Below are 21,393 nucleotides of genomic sequence, written 5' to 3'. Positions count from 1 at the left end.
TCTTGCGGCTCTCGGGGGGGGGGGGGGGTTGGACGTGCCAGGGGCCCTCAACTGGGAGGTGACCCTGTGTCTGCCGGCCTGCTGGGTGCTGGCCTACTTCTGTGTCTGCAAGGGGGTCAAGTCAACAGGAAAGGTACAGCTGGAGGCGGGCGGGTCGGGGTGGGTGATGATGGCAGGGGTGGGGGCAGCATGGCCGGTGGGGAGAAGAGGCGTCTCCACTGGGGGGGGGGGCACCCCGCCACCCGAGGTGACCAGGCCAGGGCCTGAGGAGGGGGCAGGAACTTGAATCCGGGCCACTGGATTTCCCACACATGCCTGCGTAGTCAGTCCTCCCCACCCTCCAAACTCCAGCCCAGCCGCCTTCCGTCCTGAGGGGACAGGCCCAGGCGACAGCCAGCTGAACTTGCCTGTGTCGGGCATCCCCGCCCCAGTCTCCCTCTCTTCCTCACTCACTACTTCCTCACTCTCTGCTTTGCGGCCAGCCTGGGGGGACCCAGTCCGTGGCTGTCCCTTGCCTACCTGTCCTGCTCTGCTGAGGGTGGGAGGGAGGCAGAGGTCTTCGCGGTCACCTCGCTGTCGCCTCTGTCTCCGGCCGGCCCAGTCCACTCCGGCCTGCCCAGGACCCTGCCCCTGTGCAGAGAACCACCTGCAGTCAGAGGCACGGGAGGCATGGGACCTGCCTCCAGGCCGATGTCCTGCTCCCCACCCGGGGAAGGTCCTGCTTCCGCCCTCCCTCTACAGCTGACCTGTCATTGCAGGGGCGGCCGATGGCCAGCTGAGCACCCCGCTTCCTTCGGGAGGAGCCCAGGCTCTGAGGAGTAGAAGGGGGGGCTGCAGGCTGGCCTCCCGCTTGACCTCGGAGCGGACCGTACCACAGTGGGGGGAGTGTGGCCCGCCTGCCCCCCTGCTGAGGCTGGGGGCCCCTAAGTGGGGAGGCGGGGCCGCAGGGCCCCTTCCGAGCAGGTCCCCCCGCCCCCCGCCCGCCCCAGATCGTGTACTTCACGGCTACCTTCCCCTGCGTGGTCCTCGTCGTGCTGTTGGTGCGGGGAGTGCTGCTGCCCGGCGCCCTGGATGGCATCATCTAGTCTCTCAAGCCTGACTTGTGGAAGCACTCGCTGGGTCGTGAGTGCCGGCACCACGTGGGGCGTAGAGATCACGCACACAAGGACGTCAAAGAACTGAAAACGCTGAAGGTCATGTAAAGTCATTCTGAACCTTTTGGGGGAGAAATACACAAAAAAGAAGTGGGGACCACCCTCAATCCCACCACACAGAGATACGAGGTATTTACACTTCAGGCTACCGTTGCCGGATTTCCGTGCACATATACAGTAGCTTCCTAAGTTGGGATTTTAGTGATTTCCCTTTTGCATCGTGGTTTTTCCTATGCGACCGCATCCCTGTTCTCCATGGCCACTAACTACTTTAGCTCCAGTCGCCATCCCTTCCCTCCTTGCCTCCTACTGGCAGGCTTGCCCCCCGGCGGGAGCCCCTTCGTGACCTTCCCAGACCGCCGATCTGATCCGCACCTGTGCTCAGTCGCCCCCTCCAAAGGCCGCTTTGGCGTGTCCACCTGTACCGGGGAAGGGGAAGGGGACGGGGTGCGGGGCCGTGTCCGTCTGGGCTGTGGCCCATCTCCCTCCACGAGGACTGGAGGTCCTGCTGCGAGGTCGTGGAGCCCCACGTGCTGGGGACACTGAGCCCAAGGAAGAGACAGGGCCCTCTGGACAACAGGCCGTGGTGTCTGGCGGCCTCCCACGAGGTCTGGGGAGGGGCTAGGGGTGTGGGGAGGGGGTGGAGCTGAGGTAGGACTGGTTTGCGTGGGTGCAGTGGGGTCACACGTCACAGCGCGTGGTGACGATTGGTGAGGGAGCAGCTGCTGGAGAGGCAGCAGCTGCTGGAGAGGCGGCCGAAGGCGGGGTCTCTGGGAGCCCAGGGCAGACCTGGCTTCGGGGCAGGGGCGCGGGAGGCAGTCCCGGGCCCGGGCCCGGGAGGAGCACAGGGGGGTCTGTTTGCTCAGGTGCTCCTGGGAGCCCCCTTGCTTTGGATGCTTGGGGGCGGAGCCTTAGGAGGGAGCCCTCGTTGGCCAGGAGGACAAGGGTGGGGTGGGGGGGTAGTCTCTAGGGGCTCCTGGCAGAGCTGGCTGGGCGGGAACCAGGCAGGCGCCCAAGGCAATGGCCGGGAGGTGGGGGTGGGGAAATGTTGGCCTTGGCGCTCCCGGGAGGCCGGGGTGACTTGCGTGGGCTTTATGAGGAAGCGCTCATAGTCTAGGTAAGCCAGGGGGTCTCCCAGGGCCCAAGGGCGAAAAGGCCGGCTGGGCGGGCACCGGCTGCAGGCCTGGCGGCCTCACTAGGAACCCTAGGAGCCCGTTGGCGCAGGCGCCTGGGGGTGGCGTCGAGCTGTGATAGGCGGGGCTTCCGCAGCCAGGGTCCCAGAGAGCCTGGGACAGCGTCGCTTTGGCGGGAACCGGCCACGCGCCCGGCAGCCTCCCGACGGCCCGTTTGCGCGTGCGCGGGGAGGGCGGGGTCGGCGCGCGGGGCGGAGCTTCGGGAAGGAGCCGCAGCGCCTCAGCCGCCCGCCGACTGGGCGCGCGGCTGGACCTGTGTTCAGGGGACTGGACCTGAGGCGGAGCCTGACGACCATGGAGGCGGCAGACGCAGCCGCAGGCGGCGAGGCGGGCGGCGCCGACAACGCCCGGGACGGCCAGGGGGGCCAGGAGGGCCAGGAGGGCCAGGAGGGCCAGGGAGGCGGCCGAGGCCGCCGCGGGCACGGTCATGGCCTCGGAGGCGCGGACGCGGAGGCCGCGGTCGCCGGCGAGGCTCCGCGTGTCCCGCGACCACGGCACGCCCCGGGGCCAGGCGGAGATGCCCTCTCCACGGCCGGAAGGCCGGAAACCCGAACACACATATTGTATCCTAGCCGAGGGGACGGCGGGGCATGGGCAGGGGGCGGAAAGGGAGAGGAGCCGCGGTAACCTGCGGGGCGTGGGGCAAAGATCTGAGAGCAGGGTGGTCCAGGGGTGGCTGGAGAGAGGTGGGGGAGGAGGAAGGAAGGAGAGCAGGGGGGAAACGGGTTCCCGGGGGCGGTGGGCGGACACGGGCCTGGTAACGGGGTGGCCGCGAGCCATTAGGGCCGGGAGTGGGTGGCCTCGTCAGGGTGGCCTGAGAAGGGGGCTCAGGCCCTAAGCGAGTAGGGGTGGTACCTTAACCGAATCTGCACCCAGCGCCCTCGGCGTGCCTTTCCCGTCCCAGTTGGAGGCGGAGATCGCCTGTGCGTCTTTCGCCCCATATCGGGAACCGTATGGATGCCTTGTGGAGCAGCAGCTCACGGTGTTCGGCAGCGTCCTGGCCATGTTAGTTCTGGAAGGGCCGGGGTCGGGGTGGCTGCAGGTGGCGGGTCCAGTCTCCACGGGGGGTCGGGGGGGGGGGCGCTCTCTGCTGGATCGTCGAGGGCTAGGTGCGGGCCAGGGCCCGCAGGCTCTAACACCTGCACCTGCGGGTAGGGGGGTCGCTCCTGGGGGCGGGGAAGGGTGCAAGGGATGGGTACCTGGGCGGGGAGGGGAGCTGAGCGAGGAAGGGGAGCATCCACCACCTCCAACTTGATTGCCTTTTCTCCTCTCTCAGCCGCTGGAGAGCTGAAAACCCTTTCCTCCTCCGAATTTCCATCATCAACTTTCTTGACCAGCTTTCCCTGGTGATTCGGACCATGCAGCGCTTCCGGTTCCCGGTTCCCGCTAAGCCTGCGCTGGCGAAAGGGGGCTAAGGTCTAGCCTCGTGTCCCCCGTCTGGCGTCTGGGCGGTCCGTCCTTCCTAGGCTAGTGATTCCTGCACTAGCTGCCACCTGAGGTTGGGGGCCTGCCTGGTCTTCTGAGGGCCATGAGGGCCCTTGGGCACTCATGGTCCCCTTGTTTTGTTTGCCATTTGAATGTTTGCTACTGCAGAGAATAAAACTGAGCTTTGCTATTCCGTGTTCCTTCTCAGTTGTGGCACCCCCGGATAGTCTTCCCTTTGTCCTCAGGTGGGGGGCGGGGCGGGGCGGCTTCTGGGATGTCGACGTGCAAGTCGCCGAAGGTGATAGAAGGCAGTCTGGGGACTGGCAGAACCCACGTGCGTCCTGTCCTTCGGTATCAAGGACTCTCAACATGTGGGAATATGCCCATCGTTTGCACGTTTCGCATTACTCCTGACGTCTTTCATCTAATGTGAACTTTTTATCCAAACTCTTCAAGTATCACAGAAACCTCTTGAAACTCTTGTTGACACCCAAGGAACACCATTTTTCTTTATTTTTAATTTATTTAAAGATTTTAGTTTTATGTTATCTTTACATCCATTGTGGGGCTCGAACTCACACCCTCCAGATCGAGAGTCGCTCACTCCGCCGACTGAGTCTGCCGGGCACCCCCAGGGAACACAGTTTAGAAGACTGATATGATTTTTGTTTAAAAGCATTCGAGTTAAAAATCTCACATCCTAGCGATGACCACAGTTAGTCGATTAGCATCTTGGCGAATATTATTCTAGGCGTCGTTCTACGAATACATGCATATGAGTATATATGTCTAAGTTTATGCAAAGACACACACACACACACACACACACACACACACACACACACAGACACATGCAGGTACCCAATTTTACTTTAATGGTCATCACCCTGAACCCTTCCTATATGAAGCAAAAGCAACTGGGATCTAATGAGTGTCAACTCCCCTGCTCCCGCTGTCTTCCCCCCACCCCTGCCCTTACTTTGAGTTCTGTCTTCTCTGTATGGTTCTTCTTTGCTTCTGGGGAAGCAAGAAGTAAGTTACACAGAGAGCTTCACCAGCCCCAGCAACCCTTGGTGACTGTACATCCCTCGATCTCTTTTGCCCTCACTACCCCACGTTGGAAATCCCTCGAAAAGCACCATACACTTTTATTTCGGCCAATGACGAAGGTTGCATGCTTTCCCAGATTGCCTCTGCTCTAATACTGACAGACGTGTTTCCAACGCATGCTCACAGAAACCAGGAGCCATGGCGAGAGGCAGCCTAAGTGTCGTCTCAGGATTCCTCCTCCTGGGGCTGTCACAGGTGCCTGGGCATCAGCCCCTCCTCAGTCTGTTCCTATCCGTGTACCTGGTCGCCGTGGTGGGGAACCTGCCCGTCAGCGTGGCCACCAGTGATGCCACACCCCGCCACCACACCCACCTCACATTCTTCATAGCCACGCAGCTCTGCATCAACCTCTGCTTCGCCTCTACCGCTGTATCCAGAATGCTGGTCCAAGCGCTGGTCAAAGTCTGTGCATCGGACACACAGCAACCTTAAATTATTTCATGAATAGAAAACATTACAAATAGGGGAGCCCGGGTGGTTCAGTCGGTTAAGAATCCGATTCTTGATTTCGGCTCAGGTCACGACCTCACGGGGTTGGTGAGTTTGAGCCCCGCTTCGGGCTCTGCACTGACAGTACAGGGCCTGCTTGGGATTCTCTCTCTCCTCCTCTCCCTGCCCCTCCTGCACTCTCGACCTCTCAGAATAAAGAAATAAACTTCAAAGAAGAAAATATTGCAAATCGATGAACCAAGTATTTAACTCAAGAAAGTAGGGAAACCACACCAGCAACACAGAAACAAAACAAAGAAGGGGGAGAAAACAAGTAACAAGAAAGCACCAAGCATTCCAACCCCATTTAGAATAGGTCAATGGAACCAAGATCTGAGTCTTTAAACAGACCAACAGTACAGGTACAGAAAAAAGGAAAAGGAAAACCAAATAGACGACATAACAAATGATAAGAATATGTAACAGATTTAAATATATGGAGGAGAATGTTAAAATTCAAAGATACTCTGTATGGTTTTATGACAGTTACACAATTTAGAGATGATGGGCAATTTTGTAGGAAAGAATGAAAAATAATCATGTTAACTCAAGAGGAGATAGAAAACCACACCGATCACTCAGTAAACAAAGCAATCGAATCAAAGATCTGCTTCGCCAGAAGGCAGTCCCGACACAGTCTATCAGGTTAACATCACCACTGACGTACCGACGCCTTGAGCGCAAGTTGGTACACAAGGAGAAAAGTTTTTTCGAGTGATAAGGACACCCATTTTAAAGCAGTCTGGGCAATCTTGTACGTACTGCCGAGCACTAGGGGCATTCTGCTAACATCAGGAGTAAGAAAGGGATCCCCGCTACCACAAGTGTCATTTAACAGTTTGTCAAAATCCTAGCCAATACCAAAGCAGCAGATAGATGTAGCAAGTATCAGTATCAGAAAGGAAAGGATGGGACAAGGAGCACCTGGGTGGCTCAGTCAATAAAGCAACCAAGTCTTTATTTCAGCTCAGGTCATGATCTCACGGTTCACGAGAGCAAGCCCTGCATCCGTCTCTTTGCTGACAGCGTGGAGCCTGCTTGAGATTCTCTCTGTCTCTCTGTCCGTCTGTCTCTCTCTCTGCCCCAACCCTGTTCACACTCTCTGTCTCTCTCAAAATGAATAAATACAACGTTAAAAAAACTTTTTTAAGCAACAACCAACTGAGCCAACCAGGCGCCCCGAAATTATTTTTGATACAAAAAGAAAATACCTTAGTTTGAGGTAGCAGCATCTAAGGGTTGTTGTTGTTGTTGTTGTTGTTGTTCTCCCTGAGAATGAGGAGCTGGTGGCTCAGTCGGTAAGAGTCCGATTTCGCCTTGGGTCATGATCTCATGGCTTGTGGGTGCGAACCCCACGTCGGGCTCTGTGCTGACAACTCAGAACCTGGAGCCTGCTTTGGATTCTGTGTCTCCCTCTCTCTCTGCCCCTTCTCTGCTCGCACTCTGCCTCTCTCTCTTTCTCTCAAAAATAAATAAACATGAATCAAAGATTTAAAAATGATAAAAAAGAATGTTTACTTTAAGGAAGGGTCGAAAAGTATATTATTTGTAACTATGATTGTTTTTCCTAGAAAATTCATAAGAATCAACTGAATATGAAAGCTAAAAGGAATATTCAATAAATTAATCAAAATCAGAAATGGAAAAATCACTAATATACCTCCATTCCAGGAAGAAAAGGTCCAACTGGAAGTGTCAATAGAAAACTATCCCACACTCAACGAGCACAAGAACGTAAAATTGCCTGAGGAAGAAAGGAGAGGAGCCTGTGGAGAAACAAACTGCAGAGCTCTGCTGAGGGACACAAATGAAAACATGGACAAAGGAAGAGACGTAACTTTTTTGGAGGACAAGATTCAGCATTACGAAGAAGTCAGTTCTCTTCAAATTAACCTATATATTCAAGGCAATTAGAGACCTAATAAAACATTAAACTTTTTTAACGCGTATTTATCTTTGAGAGAAAGAGAGAGGCAGAGCGTGAGTGTGGCAGGAGCAGAGAGAGAGGGAGACACAGAATCCGAAGCAGGCTCCAGGCTCTGAGCTGTCAGCACAGAGCCTGTCGCGAGGCTTGAACCCATGAACGGTGACATCATGACCTGAGCCGAAACCGGACCCTTGACCGACTGAGCCACCCAGGCGCCCCTAACACATGTTTTAATTGAGGAAAAAAGCTTCTACTGCTCATCTGGAAGAAGATTAAAGTGAGAAGAGCCACGAAATCTGTGAAAATGAACTGTGATCAGTGAGGATTACCCTACCAGTCATTAAAAGTAAAATAAGTTAAACAGAGGGGTATTGACAGATGAATCCACATCCAGCTTACAACTCATGAAACACAATAGAAAGTTCACAAACATACCTCGTTGTAGGTAAGAACACATCAGCAGGCAAGTATTATCTAATAAATGGTACTGAGAAAACTACAGAATTGTTCCAAGAAAAGAGGCAAAAATAATGTCAGCTCTTCACAGCAAAATGATTCTTAGGTGGATAAAAGAGTTAGGTATAAAACACGAAACTATTTTTACTTTTAATGTATTACCTTTTTTGGAGAGAGAGAGCGAGCGTGTGTGTGAGGGAGAGAGAGCGAGAGAGACAGAGAGAGAGAAAGAGAGAGTATGGGTGAGGGGCAGAGGTACAGAGAGAGAATCCCAAGCAGGCTCCATGCGCACCGCAGAGCCCACCCAACACGGGGCTCGATCCCATAAGCCGGGGATCGTGACCTGAGCCGAAAGCGAGAGTCAGATGCCCAAGTGACTGAGCCGCCCAGGTGCGCCGAAACTATTTTACAAATATTACACTGATAATATACTCTCAAGATGAAGTGAAACTTCTTAATCAAAAAGGCATTGGAAGAGATCCCAAATGAAAAAGGATAGATGTATCGACATTAGAAAACCAGGACAACCTTTTGGGATGAGCACTGGGTGTTTTATGGGAACCAATTTGACAATAAATTTCATATATTGCAAAAAAATAAAAAAATAAAAAAATAAATGGTTAAGTGGTTAAAAAAAAAAAAGAAACCCAGGACAGTTGAAGAAAACATCTGCCATCTGTATAACAAAATATCAATATCCCCTTAATGTTTGTAAATGTTTATTTATTTTGAGAGAGAGAGAGACACACAGAGACAGAGAGAGCGGGGGAAGGGCAGGGACAGAGGGAGAGAGAGAATCCCGAGCAGGCTCCATGCTGTGAGTGTGGAGCCCCAAGCAGGGCTCCATCTCGCGAACTGTGACATCATGACCTGAGCCGACATCAAGAGTCGGACGTTTGACTGACTGAACCGCCCAGGTGCCCCAATATCCCCTTAATTTTTAAAAGCTTCTTGTATAAGTTTTAAGCATCCAACCTATGAAAATAGAAAACCATAATGAACCAAGACATGAGAAGACAAGTCACAGAAGGAGAAACACAATGACTAATAAAAATATGAAATAAATCAGTCTCGTTAATCAACACACATGAACTGAGACAATCAAACGACCACTTTCATTGATCAAAACAGCAATGTGATACAGTGAGTCTTCCTATACTGTGGGATGAAATGCAACCGATAAACCTTTCTGCCTGCAATTGCCAAAAACGTGGAGACTTAACAATCCTGGGTGCCCTGCAATAAACTCTCTGGGAGAAATTCCTACAAGTGTCCTTTGGGCTCTAATAATATGAGCATTTACATTTTGATAGAGGATGTCGACATCATGTAGGTATACAAATCTGCTTGCCCAGCAGCGTTGTAGGAGTGCTCGCCCTGCCCCACATCCGCACTGTGCGACGTGGTGGTCATGAACCACCCGCGCTGCTAAGCACACGAACTCTGCTGAGACGTTAAGTGTAAAACGCACACGGAATTCTGAAAACAGTATGATTAGAACACACAATAGCTCAGTGCTTTGTTACTGACTACATGTTAAAATGATAGTATTTTGGATATGTTTGGGTTAAATAAAACATTTTGAAATTATTTTGTGCCAGCCTTCTTTTCGTCTCCCTTAATAGGTTTCCAAAGTTTTCCTCCGGCACGTTTTCTTAAGTTTATGCCTGAGTATGTCATAGCATTTACTCTTATTGTGAATGATGTTTCGTTGACCCTTACTAGTTATTGCCTTATTTATGAAGGCTCTTGTTTTTGCATATCCATTATATAGGGGGCCACTTTACTGAATTCTCTTATTTCTAATAGTTTCTCAGGTGGATCACCTCGTGTTTTTCAGGCAAGCAGTTACAGCATCTTCAAATGATGAGAAATTTACCTCCGTCTTTTAGACCTTTATACTTACATCTTTTTTTTACCTGTCTGACGTCACTGTCTACTCACACAATAGTGTAAAATGATAGTGGTGAGAAAGGGTATCTTTGCTTTGAGCCAGACTGGAGTGGGGATGCTTCTAGTGTTCTTTTGGATTTTGAGTTGTTGCTAGAGACATGTCATGTAAGGGAACAATTCCCTTCATCTGACTAGACCAAGGTGTTTAATAAAGCAAAAAGAACATTTGATTTTGTTAGACACGTCTATACCCGTGGAAAACCGGTGATATGATTTTTCACTTTGGAGCGATTAATATGGTGTACTATTTGCACTGATTTTCTAATAGGGAACCGTCCTTACATTCCTCCAAGAAATCCCCCTTAGTCAAATTTTAATTTCTTTTTATTGAAGTGTAGTTGACATATAACCTCATACTAGTTTCAGACGTACAAATACGAATTCAACGTTTATATACGTTAGGAAGTGATGGCGATGGTAAGTCTAGCTACCGCCTGTCACCATACAAAGTTGTTACAGTACTATTAACTACATTCCCTAGGCTGCACATTGCGTCCCTGTGTCTTATTTATTTTATGACTGGAAGTTTTGTACCCCTTAATCCCCCTCCCCTACTTTGCCCATGCCCCCCCCCCCCGACCCTCCCTTCTGTCAACCACCAGATTACTCTCTGTATCTAAGACTCCATTCCTGTTTGGTTTGGTTTGGTTTTTTAGATTCCACATAAAAGTGAAATCATATGGTATTCGTCTTTGTGCGACTTATTTCACTTAGAAGAGTATCCTCTAGATCCATCCATGTTGCCACAAATGCAAACAGAGCTCTTTTTTATCGCTGAGTAATATTTGTGTGTGTGTGTGTGTGTGTGTGCATGCGTGCATGCGAGTGTGTGTGCATGTGACAGTATGTGTGTGTGTGCGTGTGTGGCATCTGCTCTGTCATTTCGTCGACTGGCAGACACTTAGCTCGTTTCCCTGTCTTGGCTATTATCGTAGATAATGCTTCGGTGAACACAGGGGCACATACAACTTTTTGAATTACTGTTTTCATTTTCTTCAGGCAAATACCCAGAAGTGGAATTGCCTGATTGTAAGCTAGTTCTATTTTTTGTTATTTGAGAGAGAGTGAGAGAGAGACAGAGAGAGCAAGGGGCAGAGGGAGAGAAAGAATCTTCAGCAGGCTCTCCGCACAGTGCAGAGCCCGACTCGGGGCTCCCTCCCACGACCCGTGAGGTCACGACCAGAGCCAAAATCAAGAGTCAGAGGCTTAACTGACCGAGTCACCCAGGAGCCCCAAGGGAGTTCTGTTTTTAATTTCTGGAGGAACCTCCACACCATTTCCCATCGAAGCTGCACCATTTTGCATTTCCACCTCATATTTTAATTTTAAAATGAGCCACTGCATTCTGTTTGGCATTATTTCATTTACCAGGTGGTTTTTGTTGTTGTTGTTGTTAATTTAACTAATGTGTTCTTGGAGAGGGAGAAAGCGGGAGCAGGGGAAGGGCAGAGAGAGGGAGACAGAGGAATCCCAAACAGGCTCCACACTACCAGCGCAGAGCCCGACGTGGGGCTTGAACTCACAAACAACGAGATCAGGACCTGAGCCGAAGTCGAACGCTTAACCGACTGAGCCGCCCTGGTGCCCCTAGCAGATTTGTATTCATGTTCCCCAGTAAGAATCATCCATAGTTTCCTATTTGGTACTATCTCTATTGGTATCAATCCTCTATAACCAAAATGTGGAAGTTTTACTTTTTTAGGCCTTCGAATACTAGAAATAGCACTGGCATCGTCTGCACCTTAAAGGTTTGCTTGCTTTCCCCTCTAATGTCAGTTGACCTAGTGTGTGTGTGTTTAAGTTTATTTATTTTCATAGAGAGAGCGCAAGCGTGAGGGGTGGAGCGGCAGAGAGAGGGAGAGACAGAATCCCAAGCAGTCTCCGCCTTGTCAGCACGGAACCTGCCATGGGGCTTGAACCCACGAACCATAAGATCATGATCTGAGCCGAAGTCAAGAATTGGACACCTAACTGACTGAGTCACCCAGTTGCCCCTTGAATAAGAATTTTAAATAGCTGATTTGGTACATGGTATAATCCTGTTTATGCAAATAAAATATGTAGAAGCAACTTAACATATCCTAAGGAAAATTCTGGAAGAATATACTCACACTGTTCATGGTGGCTAGTGCGGGAACTGAGACCATTAGAAATCTTTGCCTCCTAACTTAGGCGTTTGTGTAAGGGCTGTATGTCTTTTAGAGTAAGCATACGCTATCCTTGTAAGAAAGATGAAAAGTTTAGACAAATCCAAAATTGTAAATACGTTATGATTCCAGTACTGTTTCCCTGCTTTAAATATGCATGTACATACAATTGTCACTTAAGAAGAAACCTGAGGGAAACCATTGAAATGTTCACAGTGGCTCTCTCCGGTGGTGACATTAGGGAGGGTATTTTTTGGTCATTTTCTAACTTTCTGTAATTCTTCGACTTGTCCACTGACCACGTTTTGCTTCCATAGACTCTAAACAAAATCCAAAAAACCCCACAACATTTTATAACCAAAAATGCAACAAAATATTCCATCTTTGATGTAATGGGGGAAGAATCTGGCACAGAAAACAGGATTCACAAAATGGACCATCTACACTAATTTTCTCAAAGTAAGCGCTACACTCAACATGGGGCTTCAACGCTTGAGATCACGAATCACATGCTGTACTGACTAAGCTAGCCAGGTGCTCTCCCTCACCCTGGTCTACACTAAATTCCAAACTCCTCAGTAAGTGGATTCACCACAAAGCATCAGGCATGTGTCGGCTTCACTGTGAAGGAGTGCAGCTTGCATTTAATTTGACATATCCCCAATCCTCTGCTGTCTGCACCCTGAGCCACGCAGAGACCCACTGCAAGAGGCGGGCTTCACGGGGTGCCTGGGGGGCTCAGTCAGTTGAGCATCCGACTTCAGCTCAGGTCACGATCACGTAGTTCATGCATTCGAGCCCCGCGCACGGCTCTGTGCTGACACCTCTGAACCTAGAGCCTGCTTCGGATTCTGCGTCTCCCTCTCTCTGCCCTTCCTCTGCTCACACTCTGTCTCTGTGTCTGTCTCTGTCTCTCTCTCAAAACTAAAGAAACATTAAAAATTTATAATTGTTTTTAGCTTATACATAGAAAAGGACCATAAGCCAAGTTAAAATGAAGCCATGGGGAGGAAAAGTATTTCCAATCATGGTAAAGATTTGATACCCTGAACACTTAAAGGACACTTACCAGTCAGTGTGAAAAGTGTGACTGTCCTGAATAGAAAACAGGCAAGGATACGCATGGACAGTTCTCAGGAGAGATGCCACTGGCCAAATGTCTAATCGCATCACATTCAAAAGGAAACTGGAAGACACCAATATGCTTTTGGTCGCTATGCATTTGGTTTTACGAAGGTGTAAAAGACTGAACATATCCTGTCTGGGGTGGGACGCAGGGAAATGGACACTTTTATCTACAACCGACGCGAGCTTCTGGGGGTGCACTTTGGCAACATGCACCAAACACTTTAAAGAGGGCTTACCCTCTGACCTGACAAGTCCCCTTCTCAAAATCTATGGAACAGAAGCAAATGTACCGGGACATTCGTTTCAGCACCGCTTACAGGACTGAAAGAGGAGAAACAATGACAAGGTCTACCCGCATGGATGGGTTGGAGTAGCTGAAGAATACACGTTTGTGGATCGTGGTGCAGCTCCACTGCCCACACCCTGCCCCCGCGTGTTCGCGTAGAGAAGCTTTACAAGCACAAACAGGTGTTGGGGGGGGGGGCTACGAGAATAAAGCCCCTCTGAAGAAGGAGAAGAGGCAGCAGGGGCAGCAGTGGAGGCAGAAGCGGCAGCCAGAGGGCCTGTTCCCTCTGTGGAGGGAGAGGAGGGGGAGATCCCTGGGGGATGAATGTCAGCTGAACCGATGGGACCCTTGAAGCCCGGGGTCTGGCGTGCACTGTACGTCCCCTGTACGACAGGCTCAAACAGATACAAGAGCTCTAAACTAAGATGACAGGTTTGCCAGGACCAGCCCTACCGCCGCCAAATAAAGCTCATAAGGTAAATCAATTCAAAAACCTGTGGAAAACATGGATTCTAACCCCCAAAATTACAGATTGTAAGTTACTGTTACACATTTAATATAATTTTTTTCACATTTATTTATTACTGAGAGACAGAGCATGAGCATGAGCATGAGCATGAGCATGAGCATGGGAGGAGCGTAGAGAGGGGGAGACGCAGAATCCGAAGCAGGCTCTGGGCTCCCAGTTGTCAGCACAGAGCCAGACGGGGGCTTAACCTCACAAACCCTTGAGACCATGACCTGAGCCCGTCAGACGCTCAACCGACTGAGCCTGCCAGGCGGCCTTAATGCATCTTTCCTGCACTCATTCAATGTTTCTGAAGAGTTTGGATAAAAAGTTCACATTAGATGAACGACGTCAGGAGTAATGCGAAACGTGCAAACGATGGGCATATTCCCACATGTTGAGAGTCCTTGATACCGAAGGACAGGACGCACGTGGGTTCTGCCAGTCCCCAGACTGCCTTCTATCACCTTCGGCGACTTGCACGTCGACATCCCAGAAGCCGCCCCGCCCCGCCCCCCACCTGAGGACAAAGGGAAGACTATCCGGGGGTGCCACAACTGAGAAGGAACACGGAATAGCAAAGCTCAGTTTTATTCTCTGCAGTAGCAAACATTCAAATGGCAAACAAAACAAGGGGACCATGAGTGCCCAAGGGCCCTCATGGCCCTCAGAAGACCAGGCAGGCCCCCAACCTCAGGTGGCAGCTAGTGCAGGAATCACTAGCCTAGGAAGGACGGACCGCCCAGACGCCAGACGGGGGACACGAGGCTAGACCTTAGCCCCCTTTCGCCAGCGCAGGCTTAGCGGGAACCGGGAACCGGAAGCGCTGCATGGTCCGAATCACCAGGGAAAGCTGGTCAAGAAAGTTGATGATGGAAATTCGGAGGAGGAAAGGGTTTTCAGCTCTCCAGCGGCTGAGAGAGGAGAAAAGGCAATCAAGTTGGAGGTGGTGGATCCTCCCCTTCCTCGCTCAGATGATAGATAGATAGATAGATAGATAGATAGGATAGATGAGAATGGAAGCTGAGTGGTCCCATGACCTGCTGCCTGCAAGCTGAGCGGGAGACCCGGCAAAGCTGATGGTGTAATTCAGCCTGAGTCTGAAGGTCTGAGAACCAAGGGAGCTGGTAGCAGTGTAAATGCCAGTCCCAGGGGGCAGGACAAGGTGAGACGTGATGTCACAGCTCAACAGTGAGGCAGAGGAAAGGCCTGGGGAAGAGACCAAATTCCTCCTTCATTCCTCCACTTTTTGTTTCATTCAGGCTCTCAGTGGATTGGACGATGCCTGCTCAACATTGGGGGTCTACTTTACTGAGTCCACAGATTCAAACGCTCATCCCATCCGGAAGTACCCTTGCAGACACACCCAGAAATAACGTTCTGTCAGGGTACCCTATGCCCAGGCAAGCTGATACATAGAATTAGCCATCGAACCCAGTGAATGAGCTGCTTTTAGGAGCGTGACCTCAGCATGCATATAGTCACCACTCTTTGACACAGGTGACTGCCCAGTGGGACTGTGTACTGCACAGAGTATCTGCCTTTCTCTGTATAGAATGGGGGCCAAAAGCATAAGTGACAAAGAAACCGCCTATAACCGACTATGTCAACATTTAAAAGTTTTGTTCTGCAAACAGTACCAATCAAGAAAGTGAGAAGACAACCCATAAAATGGGCGAATGTATTTTAAAATCATGTTTGATAAGGGACTTCTATCCAGAACATATCAATAGCTCTTGCAACCGAGGAATGCCGTTATTCTTAGAAACGGGAAAGTTTGAGATTGGCAGACACTTTGTAAAACGATCCAACTTCCCTCGGCTTGCCACCCTCCACCCGCCATGTATCGATGGGGCAATTTAGACGCACCGAGGGACCACAGGGATACCGGCAGATTCTTTCCCTCAGTGCACACTTCTCCAAGTCCTGACCATGGTGGCCAGTGTCCCCACAAAGCTAAGGCAGCCACGTCCTGACCGCATTACCCGCGCCACATTTGCCCCTTTTTCTGTCCCCCTTTGTTTGGCGTCACTCCACCTTCCGCCAACCCCACGCTCCTACTCTAACCCTCCGTCCAGAATAGGCGGGGCCTGTTTGCCCAGGCGCGCGCCAGAGACTGAGTTGCGTCGCGTACTAGGGGCGGGGCTTCGTCAGGGAGCCCTGGCTCTCCAGCGCCGCCGACGGGGTCTCCCTGGCGGCCCGTGGGCAGTCGGGCCAGCTTGGCGGGAACCAATCACATGCCAGAAACCTCACCAGAGGTCTGTCTGCGCAGGCGCCCTGGGTATCCCCAGCAGCCTTGCGCACGGAGGGGCGGAGCTTCGTGAAGCAGTCCCAGCGCCTCAGCGGTCGGCGGGGCGCGCGGTTTAGCGGCGGCCTCTGAGCGGGCGGGTGTGGCGGCCATGCAGGCCCCGGGCGACGGCGCGGACGGCGCGGACGGCGCGCAGATCCTGGACGACGGCGCCGGTGGTGCGACGGGTAGTGCTGGCTCGTCCAGTGGCCCCGGAAATCCCGGAGGCCGGGACGGCACCGCGACGTCGGGCACCGTGGCTGGGGAAGCTCCCCAGGTCGAGGGGGCATGGCCCGCCCCAAGGCAGGGGGAAGAGGCTTCGGCCTCGGCCTCCGGGGAAGCCTCAGAAAAGCAAGTGTTGGAATTGTATCCTTTCCAAGGAGCTCCCGAGGTCGGGGGGCGGCGGGGAATGGCCGGGAGGGGAGGCAGGTGGCGGCCCCGGTGGATGGGCGGGAGAGGTGTCGGGGACTTGCGGGGGCACAGAAGGGAAGTGGGGGTGGGGGTGGGGGTGGGGGGGCCGAGGGAGGCTGGAGGAAGCAGCTGGGGGTGCCGCGATGCACGTTTCCCGAAGGGGCGGCCGAGGTGGTCTTGGGTGGCCCTAAGGGCGGTCCGGGGGCAGGCGGGCCTCCGATGGGCAAGGAAGCCTCCTCCATGAGGTCCACCCAGATATGCCTTAACCGAATGTCCACCAGTGCCCTCACGGTGCCTTTCCTGTGTTACGTGGATGCGGAGCTGACCTACCAGTACCTGACCTCGAGTGCCGAATGCTACCACGAAGCGGTTCACACGGAGCTCACGGTGATTGGCAGTGACTTGTTTATGTAAGTTCTAGAAGGGGCTGGCGGGAGGCAGTGGGGAGCTGAGGTAACCTCTGCCCGACGGCCACTTCGGTTGGAGATGTGCAGACACCAAGGGCTTGGTCTAAGGAGGCACATGGGGCCCCGGGTCTGTGGCCGCCTCAGGGGTTGCTCTAAGGGAGACACGGAGGGGTAACCTTGAGGGGGGAGATTGGAGTGAGGAGGGCCAGGAGTTATCAAATCTAAAGTGATTTCCTTTTCCCCTTACTTTTAGCCGACTGACTGCTGAAGACCCTGTCCTCCTGCAGATTTCCACCGCCTCCTTGCTCAACCAGCTTTCCATGGTGGTGCAGACCATGCAGCACTTGGTGCCCGCGATTTTTTCTAGGCCTCGGCCTGGAAAAGGGGGCTGAGTCCATGACAGTATCCAGTGGAAGGCCATGTGCCCTTCCCCAGGGGCATGACCTTTGCAGTAGTTGCCACTTTATTTCTGGGGCTTAGTTATTTGCCTGTACTGGCCCGTGGGTGCTCTGTGCCCACTTGTTTTGATTGCTGCTTAAAGAATACAGATAATAAAACTGAGTTAATGTTCCGTATCTGAGTTTCTTTTCAGCACCCAGATTTTCTCCCATGTGTCCTCAGGTTGGAGGGGAGGTTCTGGTTCTAGTACTCTAGTACAAGGCAATCGAATACAATTGACGAAATGAAAGGAAATTAAGATTGCTTGGGTCCTGTCATTCAACATTGACTACCGTCAGGATTTCAGAATACTCTCGTGGCTTTAGGGTTGTAGGAATACGTTAAATGTATAACAGTCATAGCAAGGAGTAAGCTTCTTCAAGTTTAGCATCAGTTGTTTTTTTTTTTTTTTTTCCCCTGAAACATTTTTGGGCTTTCCCTCTGTCTAAAACTTCTTCAAAAATATCTTACTGCATGGATACGTACAAGATGTATTATGATGCATTTGTTCAACACTTCAGTTTCTCGCAATTTTTTTCCTATTACACATAATGTTTTGGTGGGATTCTTGCATGTAAGTCTCTGCGTGAATGGCTGTTTTCTTAAGATGGATTCCAAGAGGCAGATCTATCATACAGAGTGGCTCTCCAGAAAATGTGCCAGAATTCTGGCACCAGCAGAATGGTGGTTTCCCCGCATCCCTGTCGTGGCTGGATCTGTTTTCTGCCACAAGGAGAAACTCAGTTTGGGTGCAGCCACACTGGAAAACAGTGTGGAGGTTCCTCAGAAAATTAAAAATAGACCTACCCTATGACCCAGCAGTAGCACTGCTGGGAATTTACCCAAGGGATACGGGAATACTGATGCATAGGGGCCCTTGGACCCCAATGTTTATAGCAGCACTCTCAACAATAGCCAAGTTATGAAAAGAGCCTAAATGTCCATCAACTGATGAATGGATAAAGAAATTGTGGTTTGTATACACAATGGAGTACTACGTGGCAATGAGAAAGAATGAAATATGGCCCTTTGTAGCAACGTGGATGGAACTGGAGAGTGTGATGCTAAGTGAAATAAGCCATACAGAGAAAGACAGATACCGTATGTTTTCACTCTTATGTGGATCCTGAGAAACTTAAGAGAAACCCATGGGGGAGGGGAAGGAAAAAAAAAAGAGGTTAGGGTGGGAGGGAGCCAAAGCATAAGAGACGCTTCAAAACTGAGAACAAACTGAAGGTTGATGGGGGTGGGAGGGAGAGGAGGGTGGGTGATGGGTATTGAAGAGGGCATCTTTTGGGATGAGCACTGGGTGTTGCATGGAAACCAATTAGACAATAAATTTCACATATTAAAAAAAAACCCTCAATTTGCATGAGCAAAGAACTTAGAAACACTAGAATAAGAACGTTGTGCTTTCCTGGCCTTGTTTCAAATCAGAGAAGACAAGTGCTGGGACAATTGGTCGGGGTGAGTGAGGCAGAGAGAGAGGCAGTGTAGCATAGTTTGGGGGAAATATTTTTTGTCACGTAAACTGCTCACCTGTTAGCATCGGTGCTGCGACACAACAGTTCCCAGCAAGTACACCGAGCCGCGTGGAGGTTGCAGGACAAGGCGAGGCTCAGATGGCCGAGTGGCGGGCTACTGTTTCTTCCACTCGTTTTTGTCGTAGTCCCGCTTGACTGAGAAGCCCTGGATCGGGCTGGCCTTCCAAGTCGAGCATCCTCTCGGTCTGCTTGGCCACCCCACTCCTCTTCAGAGGTTGCGGGATGGGGCCGTACACGCAGTGCTTCTCCCAGATCAGAACGAGAGCAGCGGCTGATGGAGAACATGGTGGTGCCTACAACCGTCTTCTGCTTGTTTGTGCTCCTGTTCGTTTCAGCCAAGCTCTCGTTGAACTGAATGTGGCACGATTCAGCTTTTTCATCAGTGGAGAGGATGCTGCAGGAAGGCCTCTTCTCTTTCGAGGCCTTCTGGCTGGCGGACGTTGTCGATGTGGGCCACAGCAGGCAGGGGATAGTCACGCCATTCGACATAACTCGAGAGAGCGTAGTTTTCACTCTTCATGACGCTTCCACGTGCTCCAACACTGAGGTGGAAATTCCTCACTTGCCAATTAGGCGAACCACTCTGGTAGCCAGAATTCTGCCACTAGTGCCTGCTGTGATTGTGGTGACCACCCTGGGAAAATAGAATGAAATCAAAATCTTCTGTGTGCAGGCGCTACGCTATGCTCCCGACCCACATCGTCATGTGTAATTCTCAGGACAGCCTGGTGAGCTGGGTACTGTCGTCTCTACACCGGTTCTAGGCGAAGAATGGAGGCCGACAGAGGCCGGGTCTGTTTGATTCAAGCACCTACTGTCTTAGCCACCCTATCCCTCCAACCTCAGCACGGTTGAGTGGAGCCACCAGGAGACTGGGAGAGTGTTTTTCCTTCTTCCGGCTCCAGGGAACATCCATGCGACTAATGAAAAACGCAGAAATGGGCAAACGCAGGCAAAGTAGGTAAGAATTGGGGAGAACATGGGGCGCCTGGGTGACTCAGTCTGTTAAGCGGCTGACTTTGGCTCAGGTCACGATCTCACAGTTAGTGAGTTCCAGCGCCTTGTCGGGCTCTGTGCTGACAGCTCAGAGGCTGGAGCCTGCTTCAGATTCTATGTCTCCCTCTGCCTCTCTGCCCCTCCCCTGCTCACGCTCTGTCTCTCTGTCTCTCTGTCTCTCTCTCTCAAAAATAAATAAACATTTTTAAAAAATTAGAAAGAATTGAGGAGAACATAAGGTTGATAAGAATCCCAATCCTGGCTTTGCAGTGGCTTCTCTATACTCCCAGGTCCTTTTGTACCTTGAAATCTTCATTTGGCCCTCTTTGAAACGGAGGGCACAATGGGGGTACCTGTTTCCCTCTTCCCCCTGCCCTCTTCCCTCTACTATGAAGAGGGCTCTTCTCAGGCATTTTTCCTAGCTGACAAAAAAAAAAAAAAAAAAAAAAAAAAAAAAAAAAAAAAAAATAGAACCAAATCATCTGCCAACCCAGAAAAAGTCTCCACAATTGCGGAAGCAAAACAGTTTTCTCATTGAGTAGGCATTGTACCAGAATGTGATGCGCATCACAGGCAATCTGCTAAGAGATTCCAAAGACAGGGAGCTTTCACCCTTTTGTATAGGTAAGCGGGTAGAGCTCATCACGTGTTCTCAACATCCACCACAAGTAGACCTCAAGTAAGAGGACGTGACGCCACCAGGCCCCGCACATAGTTCATCCTGAATTTCCCTGGGAACTGGGGTGGCCGTGTGTATTAGGTCGTGGCTGTTTCAGACGGCGCGTTTGTGTTCCCTCCCCCACATTAATATGCTGAAGCCCTAAACCCCAGTGTGGCTGTATTCGGAGATGGGACCTTTGAGGAAGCAAGTTTAAATGAGGTCATAAGAATGGGGCTCTGGTCCAATAAGACTGGTGTCCTTATAAGAGAGACACCAGAGAGCACCCCCCTCTTCCTCTCCCTCCCTCCCCGCCCCTACTCCCCCGCTCTCTCCTCACCTGCACTGAGGAGAGGCCGTGTGAGGACAGAGGAGAAGGTGGACCTCTACAAGCAAGGAAGCAAATTCTCACCAGAAGCTGAATTTGCTGGCACCTTGATCATGGACTTCTAGCATCCAGAACTGTGAGAAAATAAACTTCTGTTGTGTAAGCCACCCAGTGTGAGGTACTTTGCTATAGCAGCTTGAGCAGACTAATACAATTGATCGGCTTTATCCAAGGAAAAAATAAGCTTTTTCATACCTTTATGACAGGAGCTAGTTTTGCAACTTGGAGCAAGGTGCCTACTGAAGTTAGGCTTCTACCCTCCCACAGAAACTGAAGATCGGGACACAATCTTGCTTGATGTTTACATTCCAAAGAGATGTTTCCCAGGTCCTTGAAGAACACATTCCTGGGTTATAAAGATGGCAAGGGGCTCTTTTAGCCTTTTTTTCCTTAAATTTATTTATTTATTTATTTATTTATTTATTCATTCATTCATTCATTCATTCATTCAGAGAAGGAGTGGGGGAGGGGCAGAGAGAAAGGGAGAC

At 51.1% G+C, this 21,393-nt stretch overlaps 3 protein-coding genes and 1 pseudogene across 3 annotated transcripts in view; 2 read left to right on the top strand and 2 right to left on the bottom strand.

Moving 5' to 3' along the window:
* GAB3 (GRB2 associated binding protein 3) overlaps window positions 1–21,393 on the bottom strand; it is a 289,515-nt gene that overhangs the window by 149,665 nt on the left and 118,457 nt on the right. The gene's annotated exons all lie outside the window — the stretch shown is intronic.
* LOC145713541 (EKC/KEOPS complex subunit LAGE3-like) lies at window positions 2,344–3,962 on the top strand. The gene is made up of 3 exons (XM_081792400.1): window positions 2,344–2,910; window positions 3,224–3,352; window positions 3,624–3,962. The coding sequence occupies exons 1-3, from the start codon at window positions 2,642–2,644 to the stop codon at window positions 3,760–3,762; spliced, it is 537 nt and encodes a 178-aa protein (XP_081648526.1). The 5' UTR covers window positions 2,344–2,641; the 3' UTR covers window positions 3,763–3,962.
* On the top strand, window positions 16,058–17,452 carry LOC145714602 (EKC/KEOPS complex subunit LAGE3-like). The gene is made up of 3 exons (XM_081794225.1): window positions 16,058–16,429; window positions 16,756–16,884; window positions 17,135–17,452. The coding sequence occupies exons 1-3, from the start codon at window positions 16,176–16,178 to the stop codon at window positions 17,271–17,273; spliced, it is 522 nt and encodes a 173-aa protein (XP_081650351.1). The 5' UTR covers window positions 16,058–16,175; the 3' UTR covers window positions 17,274–17,452.
* Window positions 18,865–19,603, bottom strand: LOC145713871 (cytochrome c oxidase subunit 4 isoform 1, mitochondrial pseudogene; annotated as a pseudogene).

Source organism: Panthera onca, chromosome X, assembly GCF_046562875.1.
Source record: "Panthera onca isolate mPanOnc1 chromosome X, mPanOnc1 haplotype 2, whole genome shotgun sequence".
Classification (NCBI taxonomy): Eukaryota; Metazoa; Chordata; class Mammalia; order Carnivora; family Felidae; genus Panthera; species Panthera onca.
Note: the sequence above shows the minus strand (reverse complement) of the source record. Positions and strands in the feature narration are given on the sequence as shown.